Source organism: Aulostomus chinensis, chromosome 17 (genome assembly GCF_037954235.1).
Source record: "Aulostomus chinensis isolate RoL2024-O1b breed Wild chromosome 17, RoL_Achi_v1.0, whole genome shotgun sequence".
NCBI lineage: Eukaryota > Metazoa > Chordata > Actinopteri > Syngnathiformes > Aulostomidae > Aulostomus > Aulostomus chinensis.
The window spans coordinates 23,728,827-23,746,116 of NC_141336.1; the positions used below are offsets into that span (position 1 = coordinate 23,728,827).

Here is a 17,290-nt window from a genome sequence, read left to right on the forward strand (position 1 = left end):
GTAACTGTGTAAATTACCCAATTTGACAGGTGAGAAACGGTTGCCTCTTTAATGACTGCCCAGCTGCTGTCTGCTCAGGTAAATAGGATTTATTGTTGAGGAGGGTGAATGATAAACTTTTCCAATCTGAATTAAGATGTTAAAATTAACATATGATTCACAACTTCGGCTGTGTGAAGAGCTGGTACACAGCAAGCTATTTTTAATTAGCGACACCCTTCAAAGCCATTACCGCCAGCTTGTATCAAGACCACGCAGTGCTGCCAATAAGAGTTAAAGCTGTTAAGGTGTGAAAATAACACTCATGACAGATACAGATTTGCATTTTACAGCCACATTTCATTTTTGAGATATTATTAAATGCCAGATTTTTAAAAAGTGGTCACCCAAAAACTGTATTTTATCTTTCAACGACAGAGAAATAGATGTACTGAACTCACAAAGATGTTGGGGGTTTCTTTTTTGTCCTGTATTACTTCATTGTGACTCCAAAATGCAGAAAGACTGTCCAAAAACATCAACTCACAAGTGTGTGTCCAGCTGGATGTTGGGTCACTCTGGACAGTTTTTCTGTTCGCTAAATTCTGGAGTCACAAAGGAGGAATGCAGGAGGGGGGAAAAAAAACATCCATGAGGACCCGAAATCCACTTTTAGGAGGAAGTTCTGGAACGTGTTGTAGCTCTGTGTTTGTAGCAGATTGACAGATGCAACACATTTATTATATAGTAATTTATTAATTTTGGCGAATGTCTTCTGAAGGGCAATTTACAGCATTTACCAGAGCCATAGTACAATACTTTATAATTACAACATTTACAGGTGCAGTTCAGTGTGTCTTTTTACATCAAAGGATGGAGAACACAGAATGAATGCAGTTAACACATTTGTACCGGAGACAAAGCAAAATACTTGCCGACATTGAACCTGCTCATCGACTTGGCCAACAGGAGCGCGTTTGTCTTCATCAGTCAGCCGCCGTCATGACACGGACACGACGGCTCATCATCGCTTCACAGCAGACGGACTGACAGGATTGCCAAATATAGTCAAGCAAAGCACCAAAGAAATTGACACACGTTGTCATTCACTGAAATATCAACAGCGCCGCACTCACGGCATCAGATGACGGATATACTGTAAGTGAGTGTCATTCAAGGAAGAAAAAAGAAGCAGCAGACTTTAAACACAGACAAGTGATAACGCTGTGTGTGTGTGTGTGTGTGTGTGTGTGTGTGTGTGTGTGTGTGTACACGTACATGAGACTGCAGTTCATTCACATGTGGAGCAAAAGCAGTTTATATCCAAACTATTCATTCAGACTCATTTGTATTCCACAACATTCATCCTGTAATAGAAAAGATAAAATATGCAAATTTAGGAATGTAGAGTGCTTGGAGATAGCAATTTGAAGGTTAAGATTGATTCAGCAATATCCACAATGTTTCTATATCCAGACTTTTTTTTTTTTTTTTTTTTTAAAGGAAGAATAAAAAGCAATAAGAAAAGAAACATGACTGTCTCAAAGCCGACTGGAGTCGTGGAAGAAAGGAGAGTTTGTGGCGCAGTGATTTCAATAACACCAGGGGCGCCGGGCGGTTGCTGCTGCAGTCACACTCGTGTTCCTTTTTTGATAAATCATTTCTGCTTCACCTGCTTCAATACTGGCTCCATCTATCTGCTGTTCAAGGCCTCTGTAGGTCCTGTTTGTTACAACAAGCCGTTTATTTATTTATTTGGTGTGCGTGGCCTGGGCCTGTCACAGGCTTTCCTGCCCAGTCATCAAGTTGTGCCACTGCAACGGTGGTCCAGTCTCTGAGTTTTTCATGATGAACTGGTGCAAACTGGTCCATGAGTGTTTGACATACATGTTAGTCAAACAACAACAACTTAAAAACCAAAATAAAAAAACTGGTTTACATGATTACTTGAGATTAAACGCATATATCCGCTTATTTTTAGAACGCGCTTGTTCGTGTCTCCCACATGGTGTCACGGGAGCTGTTGGATTTAGAAGTTTTTAAAAGACGTTTCTGTCCAACTCGGAGCGCCGTCTGAAAGCAAAGGGAAAGCCAAAAGCTTTTACACTGCAAACTCTCGCTCTCTGACTCAACAAGTTACAACAGAACAACATCAGCTTTCTTCTTCTGGGGTTCTGACAGCCCATCAGCAAGAGCAAAGATTCAAAAACCAATTAATCTGGTGGCCTTCATCAACCTCGGTGGTGAAACTGAATGAGAACGTCAGGAACCGGAGCCGTCGTGGAGGCGGGTTTTCCCTGTTGAGCTCTAAAATCTAGTCCTGGGTTGTTCAAACTCTCCTTTCACTTCTCTTTTGTTAAAATCCATTAAAAACAGCTCAAAAACAAAAAGTTAAAACCAGCTGATGGAAAATGAATTTGTTTGGATTTTAAGAAGCCTGTTCATTAATAATTTATAGAGCCACTTCAAAATAATAAATAAACAAATGAATAAATAAACAAGCAGGCAGGCAGGCAAACATCAACAAACACATTTTCACCAGTATTTCCTTTTTTAGTATAAATGTCTGGTAATCCAGTCTGTGGTATTCTTGAAAAATAGTCTGATAGAAGTCATCTCCCACGCTGTTCCTCCAAAAGGATGTGATGATGACCAGTGTGAGGGCTCAGCAGGAGAACTGACACACGTGGCTGGCAGCTGCCGACAACTTCGCAATTGCTACAGTCACGCTTGTCACCAAAGTTTGTGACTCAGTCTGAAGTCTGGCAAAATATAGAGATTTGAATCCACGTACTCGTCAGTGCCCGTCAGTCAGCGAACACCCAGAAAGTGTGTTTACTCCTTTGCAGCGAACGCCATTTCACTCAGAGTCTCTCTCAGTCCCGACCCCCTTTTAGCATTGAAAAAATACATTTTTACTCTTTTAAACTTTACTCTACATTTTGCCATCCAAACCGCTCTGATGTGCTTTAGTATCCAGTGGGGATTTGAACACAAATCCAGTTTACCAGGGGAAAAGCCCGATGGAGCCATCCAGTTCTGGTTTTGTGAGATGGGTTCTGTCTGACCTGGAGGGAGAAACCAAACGAGTGGGACGGTAGGATGATGGTCTCTGTCCTGACACAGTGTTCCATGCTGCGTGTCCTAAACACACAGTCCTCAAAGACAGGGTGCGAAAAAAAGACCAGCAGTACAAGCATTTGGGCTAAAGCACAGTGGCGTTGTGGCCCTCCATTCTGGGCAGCCTGGGGTCCTGCACTGTGCCCATGGTGACTAGCAGTGGACGGCTGTCCTCTGACATACCTGGCCGACCCAGGGACACCGAGGTGGGAATGGAGGCCCTCTGGTGGGCCACAGAGGAGGACATGGGACCAACCTGTTGTGAGGGGAGGGGGGGAGGGGGAGGGGGGTTGGTGTTGCTGTGGGCTTCCAGTGGCATGCTCTGCTCCTGGTAGCCATAACCGATGTTCCCACAGGGGAACCGTCTCAGTCTGTAGAGGGGAACCGGCGTCAAAGCAGCTGAATCTAACAGTAGAGGTGACTGAGCGGCAGGAGGTGGTGGGGGCGGCAACAGCGGTCTGCAAAGACCCTGCTGCTGCTGCTGCTGGTGCAGCAGCTGAAGTTGGTGCTGATGCTGGAACTTCTTGTGCTGGTGCTGGAGACCCAGCGCACCAGCCACCTCAGCCACCGTTCGCCCCACATGCTCCTGGCCCTCGCCGGGCACCCGGCCACTGCTGCCTCCTGTTCCCACCACCCCTGCCTGCCTCTGCTGCTGCTGCTGCTGCTTCCTCTGCTGCTGCTGCAGGAACCACGAGCCGTATGTGGGGTTCCACAGACTGGTGCTCTTCCCGTTGTGGCCGTCCTTCTCCGGAGGGTGGCCCTGGGTGAACGCCAGGTTGACGTGCCCCCCGTCTGGGTTTGGCTGTGTGGAGACATGGGGTGCCTTGGCAGTGAGTGTAGAGGTGACTGTGGAGGTGACTGTGTTGGTGGTAGTCATGGTGACGGAGGTCTGAGTGTGGGGTTGCTGGTGCTGATGCAGGTATGGCTGGGACTGAGCTGACGTCTGTGCTTTGGCCTCGGATGGTGAGCTGACCGTGTGCTCCCCGCCTCTCCGGGTCTCCTCTGCAGGGTAGGACGGAGGTGGAGGCACAGCCTCCCCATCAGGCACCTGAGCATTCACCAGCACGGTGGAACCTGAGGGGTCGTCAGGGCGCACGGGTGCACGCTCCTCCTCCTCTGGGACAGGCCCGTACTCAATAGGCAAAGGCATGGTCACCACATCAGGGTCCTAAAATGTGTCGGATCACCAGGAGAATGCATTTGGGTTTCTCAGCTTGAGCAGTAATTGTGTCATTCATGTTCAGCGGACATGCAACGTGAAAAATTGTCAAAATAGCATTTTATTGGTCAGGAGAACACATTTCCCTCCAGTCACTGAGCTCTAATTCATATTTACATGGCAGTGTCCCGTCACACAGTCTAATCCCTTCAGTACCTGCAAGCAGTAGTCAATTCTCTCCAGGATGGTGGAGAAGTTAGGCCTGTCCTCAGGCTGGTGCTGCCAACTCTGAGTCATTATACGGTACCTGAGGAGACAAACGAGCAAAAAGACTATAAAAACATTTTCTCTTCACTGGTTTTGTTGGCTTCAGGCAGAATTAAAGTGCAACCTCCCACCAGTTGGAGCGATTGTGTTTAATGGGCGATGCTCATAACAGTGAAGCTCAATCTTGAGATATGTTTTTAATTGGTGAGCTAATCCCCAACTGTAGTCCTTCTGAGAGGGGGTTTCATAACTTTGTATTAATTAAAGACCGCAGGAGCCTGATTCTTCTGCAACAACACGTTTACAAAGAACCTACAAGCTGCCTACAGCAAACATCTGAGGCCGACGGGTGGGAAGGAGTTCCTCAATGGTTTGTGTAAGAGAGAGAGAAAGAGAGAGAGCAAGGCTGTGTGGGGGTGGGGCCATGGGTTATGATGTCATAAAACATCACAGCAATCCAATAATGACATGTCATCACTTCTACACCCCCCCCCCCCCCACACACACACACACACACACACACACACAGACTCACAAGATTCCTCGCTGTATTCATTCTCAGAACTTGACCTGAGAGTCCTGATTTAATCTGGGAACAGTCACATATTAGACACCACAAGGACACGCCCACATCCCGCCCCCTTGTCTGCCTGCTGACCAGATGAACGGTTGCTGAGATAATGGAGACAAACACAGACTGACCAAGTCAACAAGTATGAGGAGGCTGGACACACCCGGATGAAAACACACAGGACCAGGAGCACACCGAGGAGGCGAGTTGGAACAGCTGGGTTACCACAGCGATGTGAGGCGTCACCATGGCGACCTGTTTGATTTTATGTGTCAACGTTGACCTGCTGGTGCTGCCATGTTCATGGCTGTGGCATCTACTACATGTGACCGGTGAGGTGTTCACATGATGAATTGGTGACTGTCAATCTGAGTCCATGTTGCCTGTTACCATGACAACAAGCTGACAGTAATATGTAACGTGCTAAGTGTTACCATGGAAACCTTTTTTTATATAACTTAAAATTTTTATTGAAATTTTTCAACTCCATCTGTAGACAACAAGACGTACATATTGATCCATGAGTTACATTGTCCATGAGAAGTCAGCAGTGGAGAATTGGATACAAATGGAAGAAAAAAAAAAACATACATAAAAGAAAAAAATTAGAACAGTCACGGCTGCACGTGTCCAATATTAAGATGACACCTTGAACAGATTTAGAAGAAAGAAAAAAAAGATCTGAATAAAGTCCAATACAAGTATTCTGGACTGTGTCCCATCCAACCACTTGTCCCATTCAGACAAAAAGATGTTTTCCTTCATTCCAAGTCTACGTGTCTTTCTCTCCTTGTTAGGGACGTCTCTGGTGACTTCTAACCAGTCATTTCCAGCTGCTGGCTCGGCCTGGTACCATCTCCTCCTTATTGTTTTTTTTTTCCATGTGACCAGTAATATTTTTGTCAAATATCTATCTCTGACCAGGACATAATGGTTCAAGTTGCCAAGGTACAGAGCACCACATTCTTTAGGTATTTCATGACACAAGATGTCCTCAATTATGTTGTGTACATTTTCCCAAAATGGGTAAAGTTTCTGACATCCCCCCCAAAAAAATATGTGTATGGTTGGCTTCACCTTCTCCACATGCACGCCGACGTGTATGTTGGGAGCCTGTTTGTTTACTTCTTAATTTGGGAGTGACGAAGGAACGGCTCAGGTTTTCCCATCCGAATTCCCGCCATATTCTCGAATTTGTAGTTGTGTGTTGTGTTTCACACGTGTTCTCCCACTCTTCCGCAGTAGTGTGGCTCTTCCATTCATTCTCCCATTTCTCTTTGATATACAGAGTGGAGGTACCTTCTGAGTCTCTTAAATTTCGGTGCAGTACTGAGACTGCTTTCAAATTGGTTCCCTTGTACGTCCTCATTATTACATCAAGTACACATTTCCCACAGATTGTATTTCCTTTATAAAGTAGTCCCGCAACTGTGGAAATCTGAAGTGGTCCTTGTTTTCAAGGCCATAGTCCGTTTTCAGCTCCTGGAAGCTCATTATGTGCCCGCTCTTCACTAGTTTACACTTTACTGTGAGCCCTTTCCCACCCCAGTCCCTGAAGCTGTAGTCCTTCCCACCCGGCTGAAATCCGTCGTCATGAGCAAGCCAGTTTAACAATTTTATATCTCTTTCTAATTTGTGCTGTCTGACGAAATCAAACCAAATAGATAGAATTATTGGGTCTATCCATTCTTGTCATGATTTCATTAGTTTTAGATTCCCAATCAGGGCCTGGGTCGGTGTATCTGCCACCACCCTCTCGATATCTTTCCACTTTGCTTTGTAATTGTTGCCACACCACATAATTGGTGGTCTTAATTGTGCCGCACGGTAATAGTCTTTTAAATTTGGGAGTCCCATACCTCCCTTTTCTTTCCTTAGTTGTAGTGGGCAGTATTTTATCCGTGGTCTTTTACCATTCCAGATGAATCTGGAGATCATTTTATCCCAGATTTTGAACCTTTCCTGTGGGATCTTAATAGGCAGGGAAAGAAAATAATGAAGTAGTCTAGGGAAAATGTTTATTTTAATGACTGCAATTCTTGAGTTGAAATCTAATGGCAAAGTTGACCATCTTTCTATGTCTCTGCCTATCTGGAGATGGATCTGATCAGAATTTGTCTTACACAGGTCAGAGAGTCCTTTCTAGGGGTTACACCAAGATATTCTACACTTTTTGCGTGCCATCTCAATTTGTAGGTTTTCTTGATTTCTTGGGATGGGACAAAGTTAAAGGTCAGAATCTGAATTTATTTTATAACCTGAATGGTCACCAAATTCATTTATAAGGTGCATTAATTGAATAAAGTTTGTGTTGGGGCGGTCTAAATATATTAAAATGTCATCCGCAAATAGACTTCTTATGTGCTCCTGTCCTTTTATATTAATTCTGTCTGATTGCCTGTGCTCACGGTTCAATATGTAGGGCGAACAGGAGCGGGGATAGACAGCATCCTTGTCGCGTACCTCTTTCTAATATTATTCTATCTGTTGGGCTGGTTAGGTTATCATGGCAACTTCAAAAATTGTTACCTAGGTGACGCATTGAGTAGTACTGTGGCAACAATTCTGGGTGATACCACGGTGATGCACTGAGAGTTACCACAGCAATGTGTTGAATGTTGCCATGGTGAACTCTTGAGTGTTACCGCCGTGACCCCTTCAATGATCCGGTTCCGCAATTTAAAGTCCCACAACAACAACAACAACAACAACAACAGAAGTTTTTGTCTGACGAGGAAAGAAACACGGACCGACTGACCACCGACTGCCATCTGAGTCCTCCTGGCTGAGATTAAAGTCTGAACTCTTCACTTTCATCTCAGACCGATCACGAAGCCTCAGAGAATCTAACAGAGAAAACAACTTTTGGGGAACCGGGAGTGAGAGCCGCTCATCCAAATGATTTCAACTCGCCTCTGCACAAGTAATTCCCGTGTGTCGTTTGACATTGATCGGATGAATGGTTGTTTAGATAATGGAGGAGAAGACACTCACTCCGACGGATTGCTGGCATCAAAGACAGACGGACCTCGCGTGGTGGGAGGCAGTGAGTGAGCAACTGAAAATGGTTTTTAAGCTTCCTATCAGCTCCCCGTGACTTCATTCAAATTGGGAGGCAAACATGAAAGAAAATGTTTCCATATTGAAGCTCTGCGAGCAATCTTCACTAACGTTTCTCTGACGCCTTCTAGGTCACAACTCGTTTATGAGCCAATATCAGCAGATGATCGGAGCCTTTCATGTCTGCCGCTGTTTTTTTTTTTTAATTTCTCTACTGCCATGCTGTCTTGTGTGCTCCCATAATGTATGCAGCACATACAACCCAGCATCCCTCCCTCTTGTTTCTGTAATGGGGAATCCTAATTGGACCTCGTGGGATCAAATATTCATTTTCCTTGTAGTCATGCACAGCATATGAATGCATTCTGAGTGAGTGCGTGTGTGTGTGTGTGTGTGTGTGTGTGTGTGTGTGTGTGTGTGTGTGTGTGCTTACACAGGCCCAGGGCAGTTTTTAGGTGGGTCCATTCTGCCACCGTTGGTTACAAACTCCAGCACTTCTTGGTTACTGCGGCTTGGATATGGCATGTAGCCCAGTGAGAAGATCTCCCACAGCAGAACACCAAATGACCTTAGAGAGGCAGATGATGGGAGGGAGGATGAGTTACTTGGGGAGGACAAAAGAAGGTGACACCAGGAAGTCCTAAATTACAAGCATCATCAGAGAGACAAATGACAGAAACATGACACAGAATAAAAACATGCTGGTGATCAAATGGGATGAAGGACGGAGGAAGGTGAAGAACCAGACGGATGGCAGACGTGGAACATAGGAGGTGGAATCACAGCCAGCACGTTTGTCCTCCCTGGGACGGAGAAGTGTGACGGACGCTCACCAGGTGTCTGTTTTGGATGTGAAGATTCCCTCCATGAAGGCTTCAGGTGGCATCCACTTCACTGGCAGCATGGCACGCCCACCCTTCCTGTAGTAGCTTGCCCTGAAAACACACACACACACACACACACACACACACACTGAACCTCATCTAAAAGTTTAAACTTAATTATTTTAATAATTATTGTCCATCATTTGGGCTGCACGGTGGTGCAGTGGTCAGCACTGTGGCCTCACAGCAAGAAGGTTCCGGGTTCGAGTCCCGGCTCGGGCGCGGGATCTTTCTGTGTGAGTCTCCATGTTCTCCCTGTTCCTGTGTGGGTTCTCTCTGGTACTCCAGCTTCCTCCACAGTCCAAAGACATGCAATTTGGGGACGAGGCTGATTGATTCTCTAAATTGACCGTAGGTATGAATGTGAGTGTGAATGGTTGTTAGTCTCTGTATTTTGGCCCTGCGATGGACTGGCGACCTGTCCAGGGTGAACCCCGCCTCTCGCCCGTAGATGCTGGGATAGGCTCCACCCCCCCGCGACCCTTACTAGTAAAGAATAAGCGGAAGACGACGACGATGGATCATCATTTCTAAAGGCAGACCAACAGGTGGATCCCTCCTCTCCTCGGGTACGTGGTGGAGCTCCACACCTCCACCGGACAGCTGAGTGCTAGTTAGCTTAGCTGCAGTGCATGCTGGCAGTGGGGCAGTAGAGAGGGACGTCTCAAAAGTCATCAAATATGTTTTTTAAAATCTAAAACAGTCTTTTACTTCATTGCACTAAACGTTACACATAATCAGGGCTACTTTCTTGACCGGGCACAGCGACCCAACAACCCTTACAAGCCCCAGCGTAACTACGGGGAAAAAGAAACACATTCCAGATATGGAGCTCCAAATAACAGCTCATCCTTTTGAAGCTTATTTTGTTCTAATAATACATCTAACAATGTATCTGATAATGTCTGCTGCTAGCATACACTGCAGCTAAGCTAACTAGCAGTTAGTTGTCTGGAGCTCTGCGATGCACCACAGAGGAGAGAGGAGTCTCTGTTTGTCTGGCTATGAAAATAACAGACAACAACCACAATTCCCAGCAACCTGGCGTGTTGCTTTAAAGTCCTGATGTCATGGCGAGTCCCTTCAATGACGCCATAGCAACGGGAGTAAACACAAACTAATAAACGGCATAAATGCCTTTTGTTTGCTTTCCAATATTTAAAAAGGTGGAATGATGAAATGAACACCAGCATTGCGGCACCATCGCCATGGCAACAACACTGCCATCAAAAGCAGATGTTTAAAAAAAAAAAAAAAAAAAAAAGCCGAATGAAAAATTCTCACATACAGGAATTAATTGTTTGTTGGAAGTTGTATCAGCACTCTGATCCAATCACATTTTCAGCAGCAGGTCGGGGTGGAGGAGTCTCTGAGACGTCCTTATCTGGCTTTCGTGGGGAGAGGGAGATGCTCGCCAGGCCAAGCACCGCCTCAGCCATTTTTAATGCTGTCTAGCGCTGCGTGTTGGTGGAGGAATTATCTGATGCGAGCTCTATCTGGTGGTTGGTAATGATGGAGGTCAGAGCCTGGTTCATCCTGACCCGCCCCAGGCTCACAGAGACAAACATGAACTGGGTGCCGCTCACATCCTCGTTAATCATGAGCTCGCACAGCAAAATGGACGCGTATCAAGAAGCCAGTTAAGTGGTGTCAGCTGTGTATGGCTGGGAAAACATCATTTGGCATTGTTTGCTGCAGCGCAGGAGCACATCTGTTTGCCCACAGTCACTTGCCATAAAAGTGACATTTTTAGCTGTTTGTAAACATGGCAAGTGCACTGTGATAAATAGGGCTGTAATAGCCTGTAGAGTTTGTAACTGGAAGGTTGCCAGTCCAAATCCCTGGGCCATTTGGGAAAGTAAGTCTCTCTTCGTCTTTGCCTTCATAAACTTGACAAGTGAGTGAAGCAGTAACTGCTCTCTGGAGCTGCACATGGCAGCACAGGAAAGGACGGTAATTACAGCAGGCAACTCCCAGGTGCCAGGGAGCAGCAGGTTGAGGAGAGCATCCCCTGGACGATCAAAAGCAAAACAGAGTCCAAGACAGGGTGGCGAACGCATCAAATACAGGCAATTGTTGTGCGGATGAAATGTGGAACAACAAACAGAGAAGATTGTAGTCTTGGCAGGCTGAGCTGCTCACACGGAGCATCCGGAGCCCAGGGGCGCAGACACCAGCGTCAGAGCTGCCTTCGCTCAGCGGGCACGTGCACATGCTCAACGATGGCTGAGAGGAGTGGCCGGGCACGCCTTCAAAAGTAGCACTACTGCAACAACTCCCAATTGAATTGTTATCCTCACTACATCACTCTCCATTAGCATCGAGCTAAATGTACGTGGCTGGCTCATTCTGCATCCTGGAGTCACAAGAAGGTGACACAGGAGAGAAAAACACCCCTGTGAGCTCAGGACGGCGATTAAAGAGAACCTGAGGGGCAAAGACACTCTCTGGGTGAAGCAGCTCCTGGTTCCTGGTGAACTTGGACTCAGGATGGACACACACACACACACACACACACACACACACAAAAAACACTGCTGTTGATGCGGACCAAAAGTCGATAGTGGTTGGCTGTTCAGATACTATAATAATTATGATATGAACTTTCATAGTATTCCATCTTGACCTGAAGCATTGTAGAAACGAAAAATGCGGATAATTTACAGATGGAAAACGTTTGACTTGCGATGACTGTGGTTCAGCAGTTCACCTCCAGCAGCAGCAGCGATATTTCGTACCCTAATTCAAGTTTGAAAGCAACTTGGCAACTACATCTCCACTGCAGGCAGAAAACAAGAAGCTATTTTTAACAAGTTGTAGGCGTTCTCTACATGAAAAAGTCTAGATTTTTAATGTTTGGCGTGCATTGATAGCAGGATAAAAAAAAAAAAAAAAAAACGTCAAAAAAGAAAGAAACACCTCTTCAGGGCAGTGCTTAGATTTGAAATGTCTTTCTAATATTGACAGGTCTTAGCTGACGGGTTCAGCAGAGTTTTACAGCTGAGCTGAGATGTGTACATGCACTTAATCACCGAGGCAAAAATCCCTGATAATCAGTCAGACAATACTGAAGCCCAGCTTCCAAACACCTCCATTAGCTGCATGTTCAGATGTATTGATTAAGAGCGTGAGGAGACGGAGCACCTCTCCATTACACAGCCTGCAGTTCAGACCCACGTTTGAAGTGCTATAGACATCTGGACATATGAAGTGCTTCCGTTTGGAGAGTTTCACTCTTCAGGGCAGTAGCGAGCGGAGGCGAATAGAGATAATATATCTATACTTGGACTATTATTGGCATTGTGAAGTTAGCCTTGAGTACCATTACACCTAATCAATGAAGCAGAGAGAACGATTTCTAGTGGAGTCTTATTCGATCACGTCACAATGACAAACGATTTAGTAACAGGAGTCTTCTTAGTTTAGGGTTAATTTATTTTCAATCCACATGAATTAAACAGTGTTCATAAGACAAGAAAATATGAACGATAACAGACAAACGATGGACAGAGTAGGAATTTTTAAAGTGACACCTCACAACTAAAGTGTTGCTTTTCTGGTACACACAAATAGGTGTGTCATTAGCCATTCATTAGCGTCAAGCTAATATATGTGGCCGGCTCTTTCTGCATCCTGGAGTCCCAAAGGAGTAACGCTGGAGCTCAAGACACCCGTTTGTGAGAACTCCACAGGCGAGCTATCACTGTAAGGCCGAAACTCAACGAGAAGTCCAAGAGTGAAAATCTACAATCCAAGTGAGAGCGTGAGAGTCCCGTCGGTGGCTCCTCCTCTTTCCTTACAGCTTGGGGTTTATAGACGTATTGACTACTTCTGCTAACATCACCAATGCAGCATGAAAGCAGAGCTGCAGACTACCGAGGCTTAAAAACAGTCCCAGGAAAGCTAGGAGGTTTTCTACATGTGTGTTAACTCTCATGAGAGCAAAGGCTGAGAGCTGACGGCGTACAAGAACGTCAGGCAGGAGAACGTGCGCCTGGAAACACGGCACTTGTGTCTGCTCGTTGTGCTGAACGTCTTTGTTCAGTCTGTGTCATTAAGGCAAAGCATGTTTCTGGAAGCATGGCACCATGGAGGCAGTTGTTTACCTCTGGATGATTACCTGCTAGCAGCTATTGTGTACCCAGCTTTTTATTCAGCGCTGCACGGCCAGCGTGCTAGCATGCGGCGCTTTAGATGTGAGAGTCCGCCTGTGGCTCTCCACCCAGAGCACACAAAGCCGACATTGTGTGACATCTTAAAGAAGTTGCATGTCTCTCGTCATGCAAACACGAGGATCACAACATGAAAACAGCAGAATTAACACAGTTAAAGTGCTACTCCGTGCTAACAACCCCAACGCTAATAATCCCAGTCAAGGCTGAATTATGGTGAAGCACCTGAGAACGCCACATCAGCAGTGAAATCAAGCGCTCCTCATCTGGCGCCCTGGGGATACCGTGCAACTGCCTCTGACGGATGTGTCACCACTGCTGCCGACCGCCGAATAAGGTCACATGTTTCCTCCATCTTACCAGCTGGATCCTGCGTCCGTACATGAAACTGTTGCAGCCGTGTTAAAAAGCACAGCGAGACACTGGTGAGGCTGCACATGAGCGAGCGTACACCAGCGTGGTGGAGGGTAAAGGCAGGTTTAAGCCTTGAACAGCCTCAGCCTGCAGTGAAGCAGCCTTCACAAGCACACTGGAATAAAGAGATGAAATAACAAAGAAGCGCTGGGTATCAGGAAACTGTAAGCTGTTTGTCAGGTCAGACAGATGTCTTAATAACAGCAACTCCAAAGGGAACGAGGAGGAAAACTCCGGGATTGTCTACCACTCAATCCAGCTCCCTCGCTACTGTGTTGACTCAGCGCCTTTTGGGGAGACAGTTGGAGGTTAGCTCTTGGATTTAGGCTGGACTGTGGCGAAAGAAGTGTCCCGTGTTGATGTTCAGAGCTGAAGTCAAAGTAGCATGATGAGCTACAGTAGTGAGGGAAGCTGTCACACTCCAGCTGCTGAAACACAACCTTCATCAGGATGCATTAGCTGCTGATGATCCGACTACTGATGACATCATCTGATACATCACCCAACAACACCGACAGCTTCAAGCTGAATGTACGTGGCTGGCTCTTTCTGCATCCTGGAGTCACGAAGAAGTGATGCAGGAGGGGAGAACACATTTGTGTGCTCGAAACATCTCGTGGGGAGCACTTGGAAGACAAAGAACACTTTTTGGGTGAAGCGCAACTTCCCTCTTATGAGTTGTTATAAACCGCAGCTGCCACGCTTCTGTCCACGGACATCTTAGAATGAGTCTGTTTAAGGTGCACTGCTTTCACTCAGACAGACTCTCTCTCCAGATATGTCTTTATGTTGTTCTACTGAGCCCGGTCCACATTTAGAACCAGCCATGTCACAGACGTACCTGTAAATGTCCCGAGCCATCCCGAAGTCCCCGATCTTGGCCACACGGCCCGGTCCTTTGCAGGTGAGGAGACAGTTACGAGCTGCGATGTCCCTGAAAGAGGAGGAAATGCACACAGACTGTAACACTGCTACATGCACTTAGAACACACTCCTACAGCTCTGCACCGGCCTAGTCTCTTCAGAGGTTCATCAAAGTTCATCATATCTCGCTGAAACACCTACAGATGCTCCCTGGTGTGAGCCGGAGTTCATTGTAACCGGCACGTTGCCCCGGGCGAGCTGCTGAAGTGTGACGCTTCCTACGGTGCTTTCATGACTCGGCCCACTTGGTGCATCCAGAGAATCAGCGTACGCAGGCAGAGAAATTCATACGTTTCATATTTGCACGGCGCTTGTGTAGTTCACACAGCACGTCAGACTCCCGTCTAAGAAGTGACGTTGTGAGGGCGATGCTCCTCATCGCACAAGTGGGTTCTAGGGTCGATAAATACCCTGAACTTAACATCAAAATAGCAGCATGTGACAAACTAGATCATGAGACGGAGAAGACCGGGAGAAACACACACCCACATACACACAACTAGCAGCGGCAGTGAGCTCTGTGTGTGTGTGTGTGTGTGTGTGTGTGTGTGTGTGTGTGTGTGTGTGTGTAGACAGCGATGTTGTTTTGATGTTTTGCCCCCGTGTTCTGATTAACTAGGATATGAAATGACACAATGAGGATAAAGTAATAGTTCAGACTGATTTAAACTGAGGGCTCTCAGAGACGCGCGCTACTCTACATGCTGGCCCACTTCATTGTGCCAGAAGAGTTTAAAATGACGCAACAAGCTTATATACTCAATATTTTAGTAGGAACTGAAATCACTAGTGACCACGTTTGCTCCTCAGCTGATCTCAGAGGATTTTTTATTTTTTTTTTTTTAATGCCTCGATGTCGGTGACAGCTGTTTTCCTGCTTTTCGTCCATCTCATCCTCATGAACACGATGTCTTAGGAACGTCCTGAGACAGTAACACCCGGGCTGGGACACGAGGAAGAACTGAGAAGATTTTGGGGGATCGAAGGTCACTGACAGGAGTTAAAGAGAGTCAGTTCACCATTTACCAAAGCAGACAATGAGCTGCTGGATCACGCCCAGCTCTCCTAGTCTTATTTCCTGGTCTAGAGGTAAAACAATCTTTCCAGGGAGACTGGAATATTTGTAGCAGCATGACTACAATCAGCATGAGGGAAGGTGCTCGTGCTCGTGCGCGCGCGCGCACACACACACACACACACACACACACACACTTGGACTACTAAATCCAAGTAGTCCTTGTTTAATGGCTTGGAAGAATTCATGCTAATGATTTGCTTTGGCTTGTAGGCAAGGACAAGCTTTGAAATGCAGCTGTAGCCGTCTCAGTGTGAGTGGGGCCTTCAGGGAAGGACACGGCGCTGCTGTCCCTGCAGCACCGTGACGTGAGAGGAGCCTCTTATTACAACAATGCTCACTGGCTTCATGCAGTCGTTTTATTTACAGGGAGTTTAAACTGTAGCCTCAAGAGCCGTTTCCTGCAGCACTTAGACAACAATCGGTGTCATTTCAACACCTGAGGTTACATTACAGTACCCAGCTGCACTCAGCACTCTACTGTTACAGTTCACACTGAGTACCAAGCCTACAGTAAAAGAAAGTAAATAAGAAATTAAAAACAGATAAATAAACACCAGCACAAAAATGAGCAGATTCATTACACCTGCTTTAAACAGCCCCGGAGTCGGGGATGTGGCGGCGCTCACTTCAAACAAACACACAGTTGAGACGCACTGGTTTGCTACACGGTCACACGCTGGTGATACTGGTGGATCTGTGTGGCTGCAAAAAACACACAAAAGACCAGAGCAAGTTCTTTTTCCAGACAGAAGCAACTCTGGAATTTCAGCGGCTAGAACTCGGAACAGCTTATTTTTCAGCCCAGTAATCACCTGCACAAAAAAAATTCTGCGTTTCCTGGCCGCCGGCTACAGTTCCATTCCTCACCTGCTCCTTACTCCAGTGAACACACCTTCATGAAAATTGCAACCAGCTTCAAGGACAGGATTAGGATGAATTCTAATCCAGGTGTGAGGCTGGAAGGAGGCTGCGTGGAAGCTGGAGCGCCACTCGAGGAGCGTCTGCCATTAGGTGGATTGATGGGCCTTTACTGGTGCAAACAAGCTTTAATAGGCCTCGTTTGTCATTGGCCAACACGTCAGGGGAGAGACGTGAAGAAAGCCGCTGGACCTCCATCATCTTGATATGATTGTTGTAGCAATTGTGACGTTTTTTCCCATTTTGTGTCATACTTGAACTGGATCAGCCATATATGTGATCAAGAGGTTCCAACAAATGCTGTTAAGACTCTTGAATCTGTTTCCGTGTGCGTGGATACACAGGACGCTTTGTTGCCACCTGTCTTGGATACAGACAGTAAACCGTCTGGTTGCTCTGATGCAGGTCTGTTCAGATGCTGGATGAGTCACAGGGCCTCCGATACAACACGTCCTTAAATGTTCGTCCCTGACGTTTGAGCGTCGGCATGTGGAAAATGTGTAGCAGTCTGCTGAAGTACCTGTGTATGAACTGGTTCTCCTCCAGATACTGGCAGCCCTTGGCAATGTCTCTGGCCACGTTGAGCAGGTCCACCATGGTCAGGCTGGACGGGTGCTCCTGATCAAACAGAGAGAGACCCCGGATGAGAGTCCATGAGAACCTCATGGGATTTCTCCAGGCATTAATCCACCCCTCGGTGGAAAAACTTGAGATTTTGATTTTAAAGAACGTGAAACCACGAGT

The 17,290-nt window shown here is 46.4% G+C and overlaps 1 protein-coding gene across 3 annotated transcripts in view; it reads right to left on the reverse strand.

The window, feature by feature from the left end:
* Nucleotides 1-526: 526 nt before the first annotated feature.
* Nucleotides 527-17,290, reverse strand: part of alk (ALK receptor tyrosine kinase) — a 334,907-nt gene continuing 318,143 nt past the window's right edge. For 2 of the 3 annotated variants that reach the window (XM_086182128.1, XM_086182129.1), the window contains exons 24-29: nt 17,067-17,164; nt 14,468-14,560; nt 8,990-9,091; nt 8,590-8,724; nt 4,475-4,565; nt 527-4,267 (exon numbers count right to left, since the gene is read on the reverse strand). In XM_086182128.1, the coding sequence (XP_086038254.1) occupies nt 3,185-4,267; nt 4,475-4,565; nt 8,590-8,724; nt 8,990-9,091; nt 14,468-14,560; nt 17,067-17,164 (1,602 nt within the window). In that variant the 3' untranslated portion in view covers nt 527-3,184. The remainder of the gene's footprint in view (nt 4,268-4,474; nt 4,566-8,589; nt 8,725-8,989; nt 9,092-14,467; nt 14,561-17,066; nt 17,165-17,290) is intronic. The other variant, XM_086182131.1, reaches the window with a different exon arrangement.